Source organism: Delphinus delphis, chromosome 1 (genome assembly GCF_949987515.2).
Source record: "Delphinus delphis chromosome 1, mDelDel1.2, whole genome shotgun sequence".
Taxonomy (NCBI): domain Eukaryota; kingdom Metazoa; phylum Chordata; class Mammalia; order Artiodactyla; family Delphinidae; genus Delphinus; species Delphinus delphis.
In genome coordinates, this window is record NC_082683.1 from 27,977,801 (window position 1) to 27,992,059 (window position 14,259).

At 35.4% G+C, this 14,259-nt stretch overlaps 1 protein-coding gene across 2 annotated transcripts in view; it reads left to right on the forward strand.

Moving 5' to 3' along the window:
- ZMYM4 (zinc finger MYM-type containing 4) overlaps positions 1-14,259 on the forward strand; it is a 174,644-nt gene that overhangs the window by 104,635 nt on the left and 55,750 nt on the right. For both annotated transcript variants that reach the window (XM_060019103.1, XM_060019111.1), the window contains 3 exons: positions 6,357-6,881; positions 8,578-8,639; positions 8,988-9,158. In XM_060019103.1, coding sequence (XP_059875086.1) covers positions 6,357-6,881; positions 8,578-8,639; positions 8,988-9,158 — 758 coding nt within the window. The remainder of the gene's footprint in view (positions 1-6,356; positions 6,882-8,577; positions 8,640-8,987; positions 9,159-14,259) is intronic.

Below are 14,259 nucleotides of genomic sequence, written 5' to 3' on the forward strand. Positions count from 1 at the left end.
TAAGAGAGGAAAACAGTGTCAGAGAATTGTTAAAGAACCATAACTTCTGAACTTAAAATTATAATTGATAATAGTTTAGTTCTGAAAATTATCCTTTGATTAAAACAAAAATGTATGGAAGTAATTGCGTAATATATTGGCAATGAAAGTAACTAACAGCCCTTTCATAATGTTCATCTATGTGGGTTCCTTGTTGGTGGTTGTACCTTAAAATGAAATGATTCTTCTGTATAGTATATAAATATCAGTATGCCACTAAAGCGAGGACAAGGAGTAAAAGTTGATTTGACACCATGAAATTTACTTTCATTATCAGACACAAATATTGTACTTAAATTGCTTAAAATAACTTTTATTCTCCTTTTACAAAATCTAACAACTTACCTGCATTTAACCCATGTGCTCCTTTCATTCTTTCACAAAGGAAAATTATGTACTGATCACGTGCCCTGATTTTCCCTCTGAACTTGCTAATTATTCCCTCTTTTTTTTAATTAATTTTTTTATTGGAGAATAGCTGATTTACAGTGTTGTGTTAGTTTCTGCTGTAGAGCAAAGTGAGTCAGTTATACATACACATATATCCACTCTTTTTTAGATTCTATTCCCATAGTTATTCCTTCTTTATTGGATCATTTCCATGAGTATACTGTCAGCTGTAATAGTCTCCATCTTTAGAAAAACAATCTCACCAAAAAAAAGAAAAAAAAAACAAAAATACAAAGTCAGAAAAACTTTTCACTCCAGATTTTAGTCCAGTTTCTGCTCATTTTCTTTAATTTAGAGCAAAACTCCTCTAAAGAGTTGTTTGTACTTAAGTTTCCCCAGTTCTCTCCTCTCAGTCTCTTTATGGGATCACCCCACTCCAGCTTTTGTGTACCCATTTTTTCACTGATATAGCTCTTGTCAAGGAAGAAGTTCGTTTCATCTTTCCCAGTATTAATAATCAATCTTCAGTCTTCATTTTATGTGTTATCTCAACAACATTCATTATGGTTGGCCACTTCTTTCTTATTGAAATATTTTCTTCACTTTGCTTCTATAACATCACCCACCTAATTTTCCTCCTACCTCATTGGCTGTTCCATTTTAGCCTCTTTCTCTGATTCCTTCCTTTCTACAGATTTCTAAAAGTTGAAGTATCTCAAGACTCTCAGCTCTCTTCCATCAGTAATAAGTACAGTCACTAGGTGATCTTAACTAGTCCCATGAACTTCATTGATGACTCCCAAATTTATGTCATTTCTTGGCAAGAGTCTCCTCTTTAACTCTTTAATACGTCCAATTGCCTTCTTGAAATCTCCATTTGAAGGTTTAATAAGGTTCTCAAAATTAATGGGTCCAAACCAAACTACTATTCATTCTACCCCTCTCAGTCTGTTACTCCCTTAGTGTTTACATCTCAAGAAATGGCACCCTGTTGTGCTCTTTTTGACTTTTTATATTCAGCTTCTCATGTACCAAGAAATGCCTCTACTTTCAAATTATACCCAAATCTGACTACTCTTTCTCACATCCACCATTACTATCCTGGTCTTAGCCACCAGTTTTCCCTTGGATTATTGCATTAGCCTCCTATGTGGTGTTCTTCCTTCCCTTCTTCACTCCCTGTAACATTTAACAGCCTTAAAGTACTCCTGCAGAAGCTGGGGTGTTCCTTGTAAAACGTAAATCATGGAATTCCTCTTTGGGATCTTTTTTGTGGTTTGCAGATTCCTAATATATGTATCCTCTGGCTTTTTCTCTTTTGTCATTTTTAAGCACTCTTCCTCATGCCTGTTCAATTCCAGCCCTGTATTCCTTGCTTTCCCTCAAACATACCAAGCCTGTTCACAGTGTCTAAAAACTAGCTAGGAATCTTCTGTGAGAAATTTGCTTTCAAGTGTTTCATTATCTACCGTGATCCCCAAATATAATTTTAGTGTTGCATTTTTTCTGTAGATGTAGACTCCGAGAAACAGAAGCTATTTCTTTTATTTGGGCCACAAGAATGAGTACAATTCTGTTCCATTTAATTATATATATTAAAATATAACTAACATAATTTAATCTCATAAGATTTTATGCAGCCTACAGATTTATTGTGTGATAACTAGCAAAATTGCAAATTCACATTAGATGCTTTATTAGAAATTGCCATCTCTGAAAAAGCTTGAGTGCACTCAAATAAGGATAAAAATTTTTTTTTCAATAGACAATAGATGCATGTGCTTCAAAACTCAAGATACAGAAGGATATGCTTTGAAGAGTTAGTGTTTCTGTCCTATAGCCACCTGATTCTGGTGTCACAGAAAATCAGTGGAAGGTATTTTAATGTATAAACAATTGTACATACACATAAATTATAAAACATACAGCAGTGGTAGGATAACATATATATGTATATTCTTCCTCACTCAGATATTTTTACTAATTGACCCTGAGAACTCGTATAAAGTTGCCTCATTCTTTTTAACAGCTATATGATATTCCATTATAGGTATGTACTGTAATTAATTGAGCCTCACTGTTGAACAGATAGGCTGTTTCCAGTCTTTGCTGCTTATACATGTTCTTTTTCATAGATCTTTTGAGAAATATCTGTAGGATAAATTCTTAGAAGTTGAATTGCTGGATCAAGAGGTATGTGTATTTAAAGTATCATGAATATTTGCCTGGTTGCTCTTTTTTACGACTGTACCATTTTATACTTCCTCTAATAGTATTCTACTACAGGGATTGGCAGACTTTTTTTCTGTTAAGGGCCACATAGTAAATATTAATATTTTAGGCTTTTCAGCTCACATACGGTCTATGCCACACTCTTCTTTGTATACTTTTCTGGCCTCAGGTCATAGTCTGGCAGCTTTGGCCAATAGCATAGCTGCCAGGCTGTTATCAAAACCTTTTGTCTTTTATCAGCCTGCTGTATGAACCTGTTATCTAATTGCATTATTAATTTGCATTTCACTTATGAGCAAAGTTCAACCTTAGTGTTTCCTTTCCTGTGAAATGTTTGTTCAGATCCTTTGCTTTTACAAATGTATTTGGTTTTTGGTATCTTTATTGAACTATGAGTCTTAATCTTTATCCATTAGGGAAATGACCTTTCGTGATATAAAGTGCAGTAAAATTGTTTTCAACAACTTTGTCTTTAATCTTTTGGTTTGGGTTATCTTTTCTTTAGGAATTTTTTTATAGTCACATTTGGTCTTTTATTCAGTAAATCAGTCTTTTATTCTAGGTTTTGTCATTCTTAGAGAGGTTTTTCCTCTAAAAATAATTCTTCCATGGTTTTTTTAATACTAGTGTTTTATTTTCTATGTCTAAACCTTAAATACATCTGGAAGTTATTTTGGTATGAGTTAGGAATCCAGTTTTTTCAGGTGGTTACCTTTTTTCCCAGTACCATATCCTGAATTAAAACATAGAGATTTTGGAAGTTGCTTGCAATGTTACTTTTTAGTTGACTTCTTATATACTGTAGAACTTAGATTAAACTGTTGATCACACAAAGTGCATATTTCATGCATGAAACAGTTACTGAGCATATGCTGTGTGGTCAGGTAGTAAGGATAAACTGTTGTAAAGAGGAGGTTCTAACCCTGACCTTTAGCTGCTTACAGTCTGGCAAATTTATCACACTATATGTATGTGTGTGTTTTAACACCCTGCTCCTTTATTTTATTTTATTATTATTATTTTTTTTGCGGTACACGGGCCTCTCCCGTCGCGGAGCACAGGCTCCGGACGCGCAGGCTCCGGACGCGCAGGCTCAGCGGCCATGGCTCACAGGCCTAGCCGCTCCGCGGCATGTGGGATCTTCCCGGACCGGGGCACGAACCTGTGTCCCCTGCATCGGCAGGCGGACTCTCAACCACTGCGCCACCAGGGAAGCCCCACCCTGCTCCTTTATTTATATTTTCTCCTTAACCTTCTGTTATTATGAAAATTTTCAACTAGAACAATTGGAAGAACAGTATAGTGAATATAGTTTTGTGCATGCTCTCTCATCCCTCCCTGCTTTTCTCTCTGTAGTTTTTTTTTTTTTTTTGCGGTACGCGGGCCTCTCACTGCTGTGGCCTCTCCCGTTGCGGAGCACAGGCTCCGGACGCGCAGGCTCAGCGGCCATGGCTCACGGGCCCAGCCGCTCCGCAGCATGTGGGATCCTCCCAGACCGGGGCACGAACCCGTGTCCCCTGCATCGGCAGGCAGACTCTCAACCACTGCGCCACCAGGGAAGCCCTTCTCTCTGTAATATATATACTGTGTGAAAGTAAGTTGTAGAAATTCCTAAGATTTTATTAGCATCTTTGTTTGAATTAATTACTTAGTTAAGTGAAAATGGTGATTTTCTAATTTTATTATTTCCTCCATTTGTCTGTTTTTCTGGTTCGCTGAGGAGAGGGAATCATAGCTATCTTTTTCATCTAGCATAGTACTTATCACGGAGTGATTTCCTAATAAATAAGTGCTGAATGAATGAGTGAGTACTTTAGGCTGTGGGATGTTATTGAAGGATTTCAAGTGAAGGTATAATGTAGAATGATTAATGGTGTAGAAAGATAATTCTGATGTCTTTATGGAGGAGAGCAACTTGAAGAAAGCTTTCATTTGGACCCTGTATCAGTTAGAACTTGATTATAAGTAATCCAACTCAAATCAAATCAGCTTGAACAAAAAGAGGAATTTATCCTGGATCATGGAACCCAGGGAATGATTTGAAGATCCAGCCACACAAAGGGTTCATCTGGGCTTCAGGAACAAATAAAAGCAAGGCTGTCGGTGCCACTAATATTTTTAGTCTTTGCTTCACTCTGTGTTTTTACCAGTTCTAGTTTGTCTGCTCATGGACCAATTAAATATGGTTTCAGGGCAGGATTTGTAAGAATATGGTTGACTCCTAGATATCATGTGGATTGAGTTAGTACACTGTTAACAGGAAGAGATGTGGAGTGTTGGAATGGTGGAGGAGTGGAGGAGATGGATTTGAGAGAGATATTAATTAATACAGTTTGCAGAATTTGTCCAAGGGGAAGGAGAATTGGAGTGATTCTCTTTTTTATCTTGAGCAAATTGCTGACTTGGTGATGCTGTTAATTAAATGACGGGAAAACAAGAAAGTATGCTTGGAACGGGAACATGATGAATTTGGTTTTAGAAGTGCTAAGTTAAAGGTCCCTAGGGGACCTATAGAAGCTAATTGAATATAGATATCTGAAGTTTGGAAGAAGGGTCTAAGCTAAAATGCTTAGGAAGTCAACAGCAAAGTCAAGGCTATAGTGGTGAATAAAATAGTCTGAGTGTATAAAATGAGGCGAGAATTGGAATATTGAGCACATAAAGCAGAGGAAGAGACATATAAAATAAATTAATAGGACAATTATAAAACTAGGGAACAATACAAAAAAACCAAAGGTATTTTATCTAGGAGGGATATGCCACATAAGGATTGAAAAAATAATTGGACTTGACCATGAGGAAATCATTGATGATCTTAATGAGAGAAGTTCCGATGCGAAGTTGGGAACCAGATTGCATTAAGTTCAAAGGATTAATGACTGGGAGATGAAGTAGAAACAAACCAATGTAAACTTTTTCCCTAGGAGTTTGTGAAAGAAAGGTGAATTAGGTCAGGAAAAAGAAATAACAGGGCTGAGTTTTTTTTGTTTGTTTTATTTGGGGATGGAAGAGACTTTAGCATGTAGTTTTGAACAGTAAACAGTTTTTAATATATATTCTGGCTTGGATAAATTTTATTTTTATGTTTAAATATTTACCATTATAAACATTAACTGCTTTAAGTGTTTATTAGAGTTAGTGCAGAGAAATTAGGACTCTGAGGTCAGAGATCTGGGTTCTAATCTCAGCTCCCCAGAGTAGTCTCTATGATAACTATAATTATCACTTTTATATTCCCTTCTATGTGTCAGTCACTGTGTTATTAGGCCCTTTTTACATACTGTCATTAAACCTCACCAAAAATTAATCTCCAAGGTGAGTATTACACTGTTTTACAGATAAAGAAGCCTGAGCGTTTACTTCTCAGGATCACATAGATTTTCAGTTAATCATGCTATGATTCCAACACAGATATGTCTAATTCTGAAGTTAGTGCTCTTTTTTTCTATATTGCATTGACTTTCTTTCTAACCTGAAATAGTTTCTCAAGTTTTACGTCCCTATTTCCTTATCTGTCAGATAGGGATATTTTATCTGTCACACCTATATCAAAGTGCTAATTGAATACCACAGTATTATTATCTATATTTTGTTTGAAAAGAAAAAATATATATTTGGTTAAATGCCAGACAGACCTTATAAATATGGTCATCTTTAGCACTATCATTTGTCTAAACAGTATTTTACTTTTTAAGGTGGTGGTATCATGGATACAGAAATGTCTGAAGATATAGACCACAACTTAACTCCTACCCTTGACAGCATGTCTTATGGAATGCCGAATCAAACAGGATCTGAAAATTCATTGCTGGATGAAGATGATTATTTTTTGAACTCTGGGGATCTTGCAGGAATTCCAGTCGTTGGTAGTGACAATGAGGATGAACAGGATTTTAGTTCAAAGGACAATCTTGTTTCTTCAATTCATACTGATGATAGCTTGGAAGTAGAGAGAAGAGTCACACAGCATGAATCAGACAATGAAAATGAAATACAGATTCAAAATAAATTAAAAAAAGACTTTCCTAAACAATTTGATCAGGTTTCTGTCTTTAAATCAATACGGAAAGATTTTAGTCTAGTAAGAGAAAACAGCAAAGAGACTTTTTCTGGAAAGGAGAAAAATAGAGACCTAACTTATCTTGAACGTGAAAAACGGTTGGATAAACCCCATAAAGAGTTGGATTCAAGGTTGAAAAGCAGTTTTTTTGATAAAGCAGGTAATAATTGTTGGAATAGAGCCATAAAACAATAAATAACGTGCTGATAATAATACAGCTTTTATTACTTCTGATGCTAAGCAAAGTATGAACAGTTAAATTCATTGTAAGCTTGTCATTTTTCTTTTATCCTTGTTCTTTGCAGAGTGACTGAATTTCTCCCAGTAACTATTGGTAATGGTATAAATGGTTGAAAAATAGCTCTAAACCTCATTTCTCCCTCCCCTGGTTGCAATATTTTGATGAGAAGGCAAGATACTCGAATCACCTGTTCATATTCTTTGGTTGAACATTGGAACCTGAAGTTGGATTTAACTTCTTTGTGCTGTAAGCACTAATTCAAACTGCTGTCCCACAAATTAGTCCAAATTAGGGAGGGTTTTTCTTTTTGATAACATTTCTATTTTATGTTTTAGAAGTTTCTTGAGACTCCTCTTGAGCCTCTTTGCCCAGCGTACCCTATACTTAGCTTCAGTTCCATTCTTGAATATATACATTTTCTTATTTCTGTGCCTCTCTTTCCTCCTGCTGTTCCATTTGCCTGAATGTCGTTTTCTCTCTTTGTATATATGCCTGTAAAAGTGCTTCTTATTCAACAACACCTAACTCATAAACCTCTTCTGCCCTATGGTCATCCCTAACCTCTCTACATCAAGAATGTTTGTTTCCTTATCTATATTTCCATAGCATTTTGTTTATGCCTCATTATTTATAGTACTTATCACACGGTATTATAGCTCTATTTGTTTTGCCTTACGTGCTAGTGTAGGAGTTTATTGAGGGCCAGATTGTATCTTATTCATCTTTGTGTTCTTGGGGCCTAATGTGGTGTAGTGAAAATAGTAATATTTCAATAAATGTTCAATAGGTGTGAAAGAAAGCTTGGTAGAATATACCAATCCTTATATTTCTTTTGACAGTGCTAGGAAAACTATGATTGAAAGAACAAATCAGTATTGTTAAAAATAACAATTAATTTAAGTATCCATTATGTACAAGACTCTACAAGGGTATACTGTATTTTTCAGTATATATTATTCAATATGTATTTTCAGTATCCCTATGAGGGATAAATTTTAAGGGTACTTATCTTCAAGGAACATAGTGTCTAATAGCAGAAGGGACAAGACAAGTCAAGTAGCAGAAGTGTCAATGACCAGTTGAATAGCATAAAACTTAATTTATAATTAAAGACAGTAGTAGAAGAGTTTGTTATAAGGCAGCATAATAAAATTTCTATCAAATAACTGAAACTGTTTTAGGTATTCTTAGGAGAGAGATGATTTTTAACTCAGTGGACAAGGGCAGGTTTTATAGAGGAGAGGTGAATTTTGAACTGAGCTGAGTCTGGAAGACTGTATAAGTATTAGGATAGAGGGGACTTGGAATGATATAAGCAGAAATGGGGAAGAACAAACATAAGTAATTTTCAGAACATAGTGGATAATGTAACCACTTTATTTAGGTTTGAACAAGGAAAGAGCATGAGGCAAGGCTAAAAGTTAGATGGGGCCAGATTGTTTGTTTTGAGTGAAACTACCTTTTGGGTATTTTTGGTACCCATTTCACTCTAATGAGCAGCTTCATTGGAAAAGAGAGGTGATTATCAAATGATAGCTTTTTAGGTCACTCTTTGTAAGATTTGTTATTCATATACATGTGTTTGTTTTGTTTTGTTTTGTTTTTCTTTCAATAGCTAATCAAGTTGAAGAAACATTACATACCCATTTACCACAAACCCCAGAAACAAACTTTAGGGTAAGTTTTCAGTGTGTATGTAGATTGCTATAACTGTGGCAAGTTTTCTTTATGTGATTTTCTAAACTGTAACTATATGTGTTAGGTAGAGCGCTGATTTTATTTTTTTTAATTTCCTTTATTATTTTCGTAAGGACATCTTTGGAGATGTTCTCAGAAGCCTCTGCTCTTAGATTCTTTATTTGTATTTGATATTTAGACATATATCACATTTACTTGTAAGCATAGGGACTCTAATGAATGTCCGTAGAGTTCTTCATTTCCAGTGAGCTTTTCTTTGGGTGTTAAACCTGAAGAGGAATAATTTTAAAATCTGAATATTTATTAATCCTTTATATTGTGTTTTAGGATTCCAGCTATCCATTTGCCAATAAAGAATCCATTGGTTCGGAACTGGGGAATTCCTTTGCATCAAATGTTAGAATTAAAGAAGAACCTTTGGATGATGAGTATGACAAAGCAATGGCACCACAGCAGGGACTACTAGACAAAATTAAAGATGAACCTGACAATGCTCAAGTAAACATTTCACCTTTTCTTCCCCCTTCTTTTTGTTCCACACATGAATTATTCATTCAAGAAAGGAAGTTCTTGATTAAGAAGTGAAGTGTTGTGTTGATGGGGTGAGAGGAGACTCTTAATGAAGGTTGAGGCAATTGAATTATCTTATAAGAATAATACTAAGGAATCAACCAGAGTTATAGGAAACTTTGTCCAAGTAGTAGTTAAGGCTTTTAATCCACATCGTTCCTTAATACCACTGTTCTGTGAATTTTACATTTTCAGTGCAGGATTAGGCAAAGTGAGTCTTCAAGGATTTGAGATTGATACAGCAGACATGGCTGAAGGTTTATGATGGTTTATGAGTTTATGGTGTGATTGAGTTTATATAAGGTAGTAATAAGCCTTTTGCAGTTGCTGCTAATGAAGTATAGGCTATGTATGGATTTAAGTGTTTTTCAGGAGGGATTAATGGGATTAATTAATCTTTGGAAAAATTAGGTGATTGAAGATCCAGTTCATTAGATCAGTGGGTAGAAGATAAAGGAGGTTTTGATGCTTTGATGGGTGATATAGGATTCCAGTTTTGAGATCTGTGAGTAATAAGGGTAAGGATAGAGCTCTGTTATTTCAAGGTTGCTCTGGAGGTAAAAGTCATAAAGATTCTGTAAGTGTGAATGCTGAAGTCAGTGAAGTTATCCATGCAATTGACGACATTGCAGTGGTTGGAACGGAATAAAGATGCTGTAATCATTTTGGAACGTAGGAAAAGGACCAAGGGATGAATATGCAATAGAGCAGTTGTTTGAGGGTGTTCTGTGTTTTATACAGCTGGTATGAGTGAAGAGGCTGAGAAGTAAAGATAGCATGAATTAGCTATTTTTTTGAAATGACATTTGATGTGGAGAAAGCTTACCTTTCCATATCTTTCTTTTATGTTAGGGGGGTTGAGAATGTGAGACTTCTGTGGAAGAAGTTTTTTTCACTCAGATGTCTCTTAGCAGGGTTTCTCAGCACTATTGACACTTGGGGCCAGGTAATTCTTTGTTGTGAGGGGCTGTCCTGTGCATTGTAGGGTGTTTAGAAGCATCCTTCACCTCTACCTACTAGATGCCAGTAGTACCATGTCTCCAGACATTGCCAAATGTCCCCTGGGGGACAAAATCCTCTGCTTTTGAGAACCACTCTTTTAGAGTAAGGAAATGGAAGAATAGGTGGTTTATAGATGTAGGTGATTTATGTGAGTCAGATTGATGCTTCAATTAAGTGAGAATGCCATGGTGCCCAGTGGAGGGTAGCTGTATAGGGTAGTGATGATAAAGCTGTAGAGTTGGATGGCTGTGAGTGTGGTAGCTACAAAGATGGTAGAGAAGGAATATGAAAATATCTGAATAATGAAAACATGTTAATAAAAGCAGGCAAAGTGGAGGTCGTGGATATCTGAATTAGAGATAAGGAAGTGTCCTGACACCTAGGGGAGGTTCATATGGCAGTGTATGCTTTAGAAGACTACTACCATGCCTATACAGGGCAGATCTCCTGTCTTTTAAGTGCCCCAATCTGGACATGGGAAATCCATAAGAAATCATAATGCTGGCAGGGTACCAAAGACGTCACTTTCTGCCTGTACATGACCCAGTGACACTTTCCTTGAGCTGAAAAGGCAGTTATAGCAAAGACCAAACACATTGTGGGAAGAGGGCATCAGGAAAGGTTATTTGTATTGGGTTGGCCAGAAGGTTCGTTCAGGTTTTTCTGTAATGTCTTACGGAAAAATCTGAATGAACCTTTGGCCAACCCAATATTACTGTTTTGAAAACAATCAGAGATTCCAGTGACTGGAGGATACCAACAGGGTGGAACAGTCAGGACACAGAAACACCTACATTTTTATCACTATTCAAAGTGTAATAATGTGTTATAAAATGCCGTATATGAAGTTTCGTCATGATTTTGGGGAAGAACTTCCCTAAGGGCTCACCACCTGATTGACTGGACTCTTTGAAACCAAGCAGGAATCTGTGTAAGTTCTAGGCATAAGGTCCAGAAGCATTCTTTGCCCTGACCCCACAATAAGGCAGTTCCAGCATGTGAGTGGTAAAACTAGGTGTTCTCTGAGAAGTCCTTTCTGTTATCAGCTGCACCAATCCTGTGGGATCATACCTTTGATAACTCTTCTAGAAATCCCTGACCTCATGTTAAACTATGGATACCTGGTTCTTTCTTTTTTTTCCATCCCTTCCTTACCTTCTCTCTCCCCCTCCTCTCCCTTTCCCTCCTACTTCCTCTCCCCCCCTCCTATTTCCTCTCCCCTTCTCCCACCTCCTTCTTCATTGTCCTGTTCTTTTAGGTATTTCTCCTCAGTGACCATTGGAAATCTATATTCCTTGTTCAACACTGCCCAATGCTTTATTATTCTTATTCATTTCCCATAGACTGGAAAAAGGAGTTCCAACAAATTATTCTCTTAGACTCTGAAAACAGTACTATAACCTAATGCTCATAAAATACTGATAGATTTAACAGCTGTGGTCAGTCTTTACTTTTGACCATCAGTTACTTGTAATAACTTTTCTCTTGGTGTAATAAGATCATAGCTTTAGCTTCTGGCACCTCGTCAAAACCTCCCTTGGCTTTTCTCTTTGCTTAACTTGTAGCTCTGCTTTCAACTCACTTCCTTATTCTCCTTTTTACACAGTTCACTTTGGTCTTAATTTTTTTACTTTCCCATGTAAATCACTAAGATACTGAAATGTATGTTTATATATATATATTTACTTCTTCCCAATTGTTCTTATTTCTTCAGTTATAATTTTCTGGGTTTGCCAGTTGTCATCCTCCTGCCTCTGTTACTGGCGTAGCATCATTTGTCCTCCCAGTTACATTTCTTCATTCAAATCCTATTGCATGTTACTATAATATATTCTGTATATAATACTTACAGATGCTTTTATGTGTACTATGTTGTTTCATCCTCCAATATAAGAAGGCCAGAGTAGATGATATTAACTCTATGTTTAGGTGAGGGAACTGAGATTCATAGAGGTTAATAAGTTAGTTACTCAAGGCCATATGGCCAGGAAGGAGCCAATCAGCGGCCTTCATCAAGGCCTTATTATTATAGTCTACCAAACTTTCTGTAAATAAAAGTTGTTTAAAAAAATGACTAGAGAAGTTTTTAAAATAAAAACTTTAAAGAGCCAGAGACGTCATTTTTTCTTCTCCCCTTTTCTGTAGTTTCTGAAAGCTGGAAATTCAGTAAATATTATATTAAAATCATGATTTTTTTTCTTTTCTTTTTGCTCATAATAAAAGGAGAGCTGATCTGTAATCTCTCATTGAAGTAAATGGATTAGAATGGGAAAGCAAATTAATTAATTGTCACAATAGTGAGTCATATAGTCTTGGCAAATGGAATGCAGTAATTAAATGTTGGGGCTTGTTTTTTTAGCCATGTCAAGTTAACTTGGTTATAGAAACTGGGTTCTTCATTTCTAAAATACTGTCTTGGGATACTGATACATACTTTATGGTAAATAAAGGGAAGGTAAAGATATTGTGGTAGAGGATTTTTTGGTTTTGTTTTGACATCTGTTTTTCTGTTTCTGAAAGCTTTTGGATCATCAGATTTTCACTTCTCAAGTTATTAGTCATTGATTTTTTATTAAATATTTGTAAAATTAATCATTGTTGGGAGGATACTAACATAAACATGATTATGCCTTGAAGGCATTGTGGGGTGTGTGTACAAGCAGAGTACTTAAGATATATTCTTACTTTACTATATTATATAAGTAATATGTACTTGAGACTTAAGGAATGTATCAGAAGTTTGAAATAACTGTCACAGACAGTGAGAAAGAGAGCTGACTGGAGACCATGAAAGTATGCCCATGAATACTGATTTTTTTTCTGGAGTTTTCTGAGATTTAAAAAAATTTTTTACTTGTAATATGCTTTCATATACTATATAATGTAGGAATGTTATGATGAATCAATATTAGAAAATCTCTTAATATACGTAACTTCATCAACAGGTCAAATAAGACTAGATATATAGATAGATAGACAGATGCCGAAAGACATTTCATGTAATTCACTATGCATTTCTTATAATAGATACTCTCTTGATCAGGTAAGGAAATACCTACTTCTGATCAATAACAGTCATTGAATTTAAAAGTAAAATGATGGAAACCTTCTGTTAATAATAACTAAATGAACACAAATTACTGATGTCAGCATTATTATTTAACTCTTGTTGGATTTTCGACCCAATACATGTTAAAGAAATTAGAAGAAATAATGGAAAAGGGGAGACAAAATTATCATCATTTACTGGTAAGGATCTTTATTAGAAAATTAATAGAATTCTTGAAAGTTTAGTGGAGTAGCTAGTTGAATTTTAGTTATATAAAACAGAGAAATATTTCTATAAATCAGTTGTTTCCCAGTTAGACAATATTATGAAAAGATATACTGTTTCCTACAGCAGAGCAACTAAAAAGTGCTTGTATCGGATAAAACAACTTGAATGAATGCAGAGACTTTTTTTTAATATAAGATATTAGTTATTCCTAAATTAAGATACAGTATGGATACAATTATGAAAATATCAGTGGTTTCTTATGTTTTGAAGAAAAATAAATAGGCATGCACACACACATTATGTTACATGTATGCTCTAAACATTAGAGATGTGGTGAACTATTAAATGATTAAACATCTCACAATTATTTTCATTAGGATAGTGTGATATCATAAGAGTCGTCAGCCTGATAGTGATGCAGAATAGATTGCCATAAAAGAGATATTTTTAGAGGAAGTTGATATGTTAATGGTGAGTGGAAGGAATTCATCAGCTAGTCAAAGAAAGAAAAAGAAAAATGCTCATTATATATCAAAATAAATATCAATAAAGCACAGATGGATTAAGGCAGGAGTTGGCAAATTATCTTTCAGCAGTGGGCCAAATCCAGCCTGCCCTCTTTGTTTCTGTTTTGTTTTTCTGCATACTGTTTTTATAGTTTTATTGGATCATTGCCACATTCATTCATTTACATATTATCTATGGGTACTTTTGCTCTACCAGGGCAGACTTGAGTAGTCGTGATAGCAT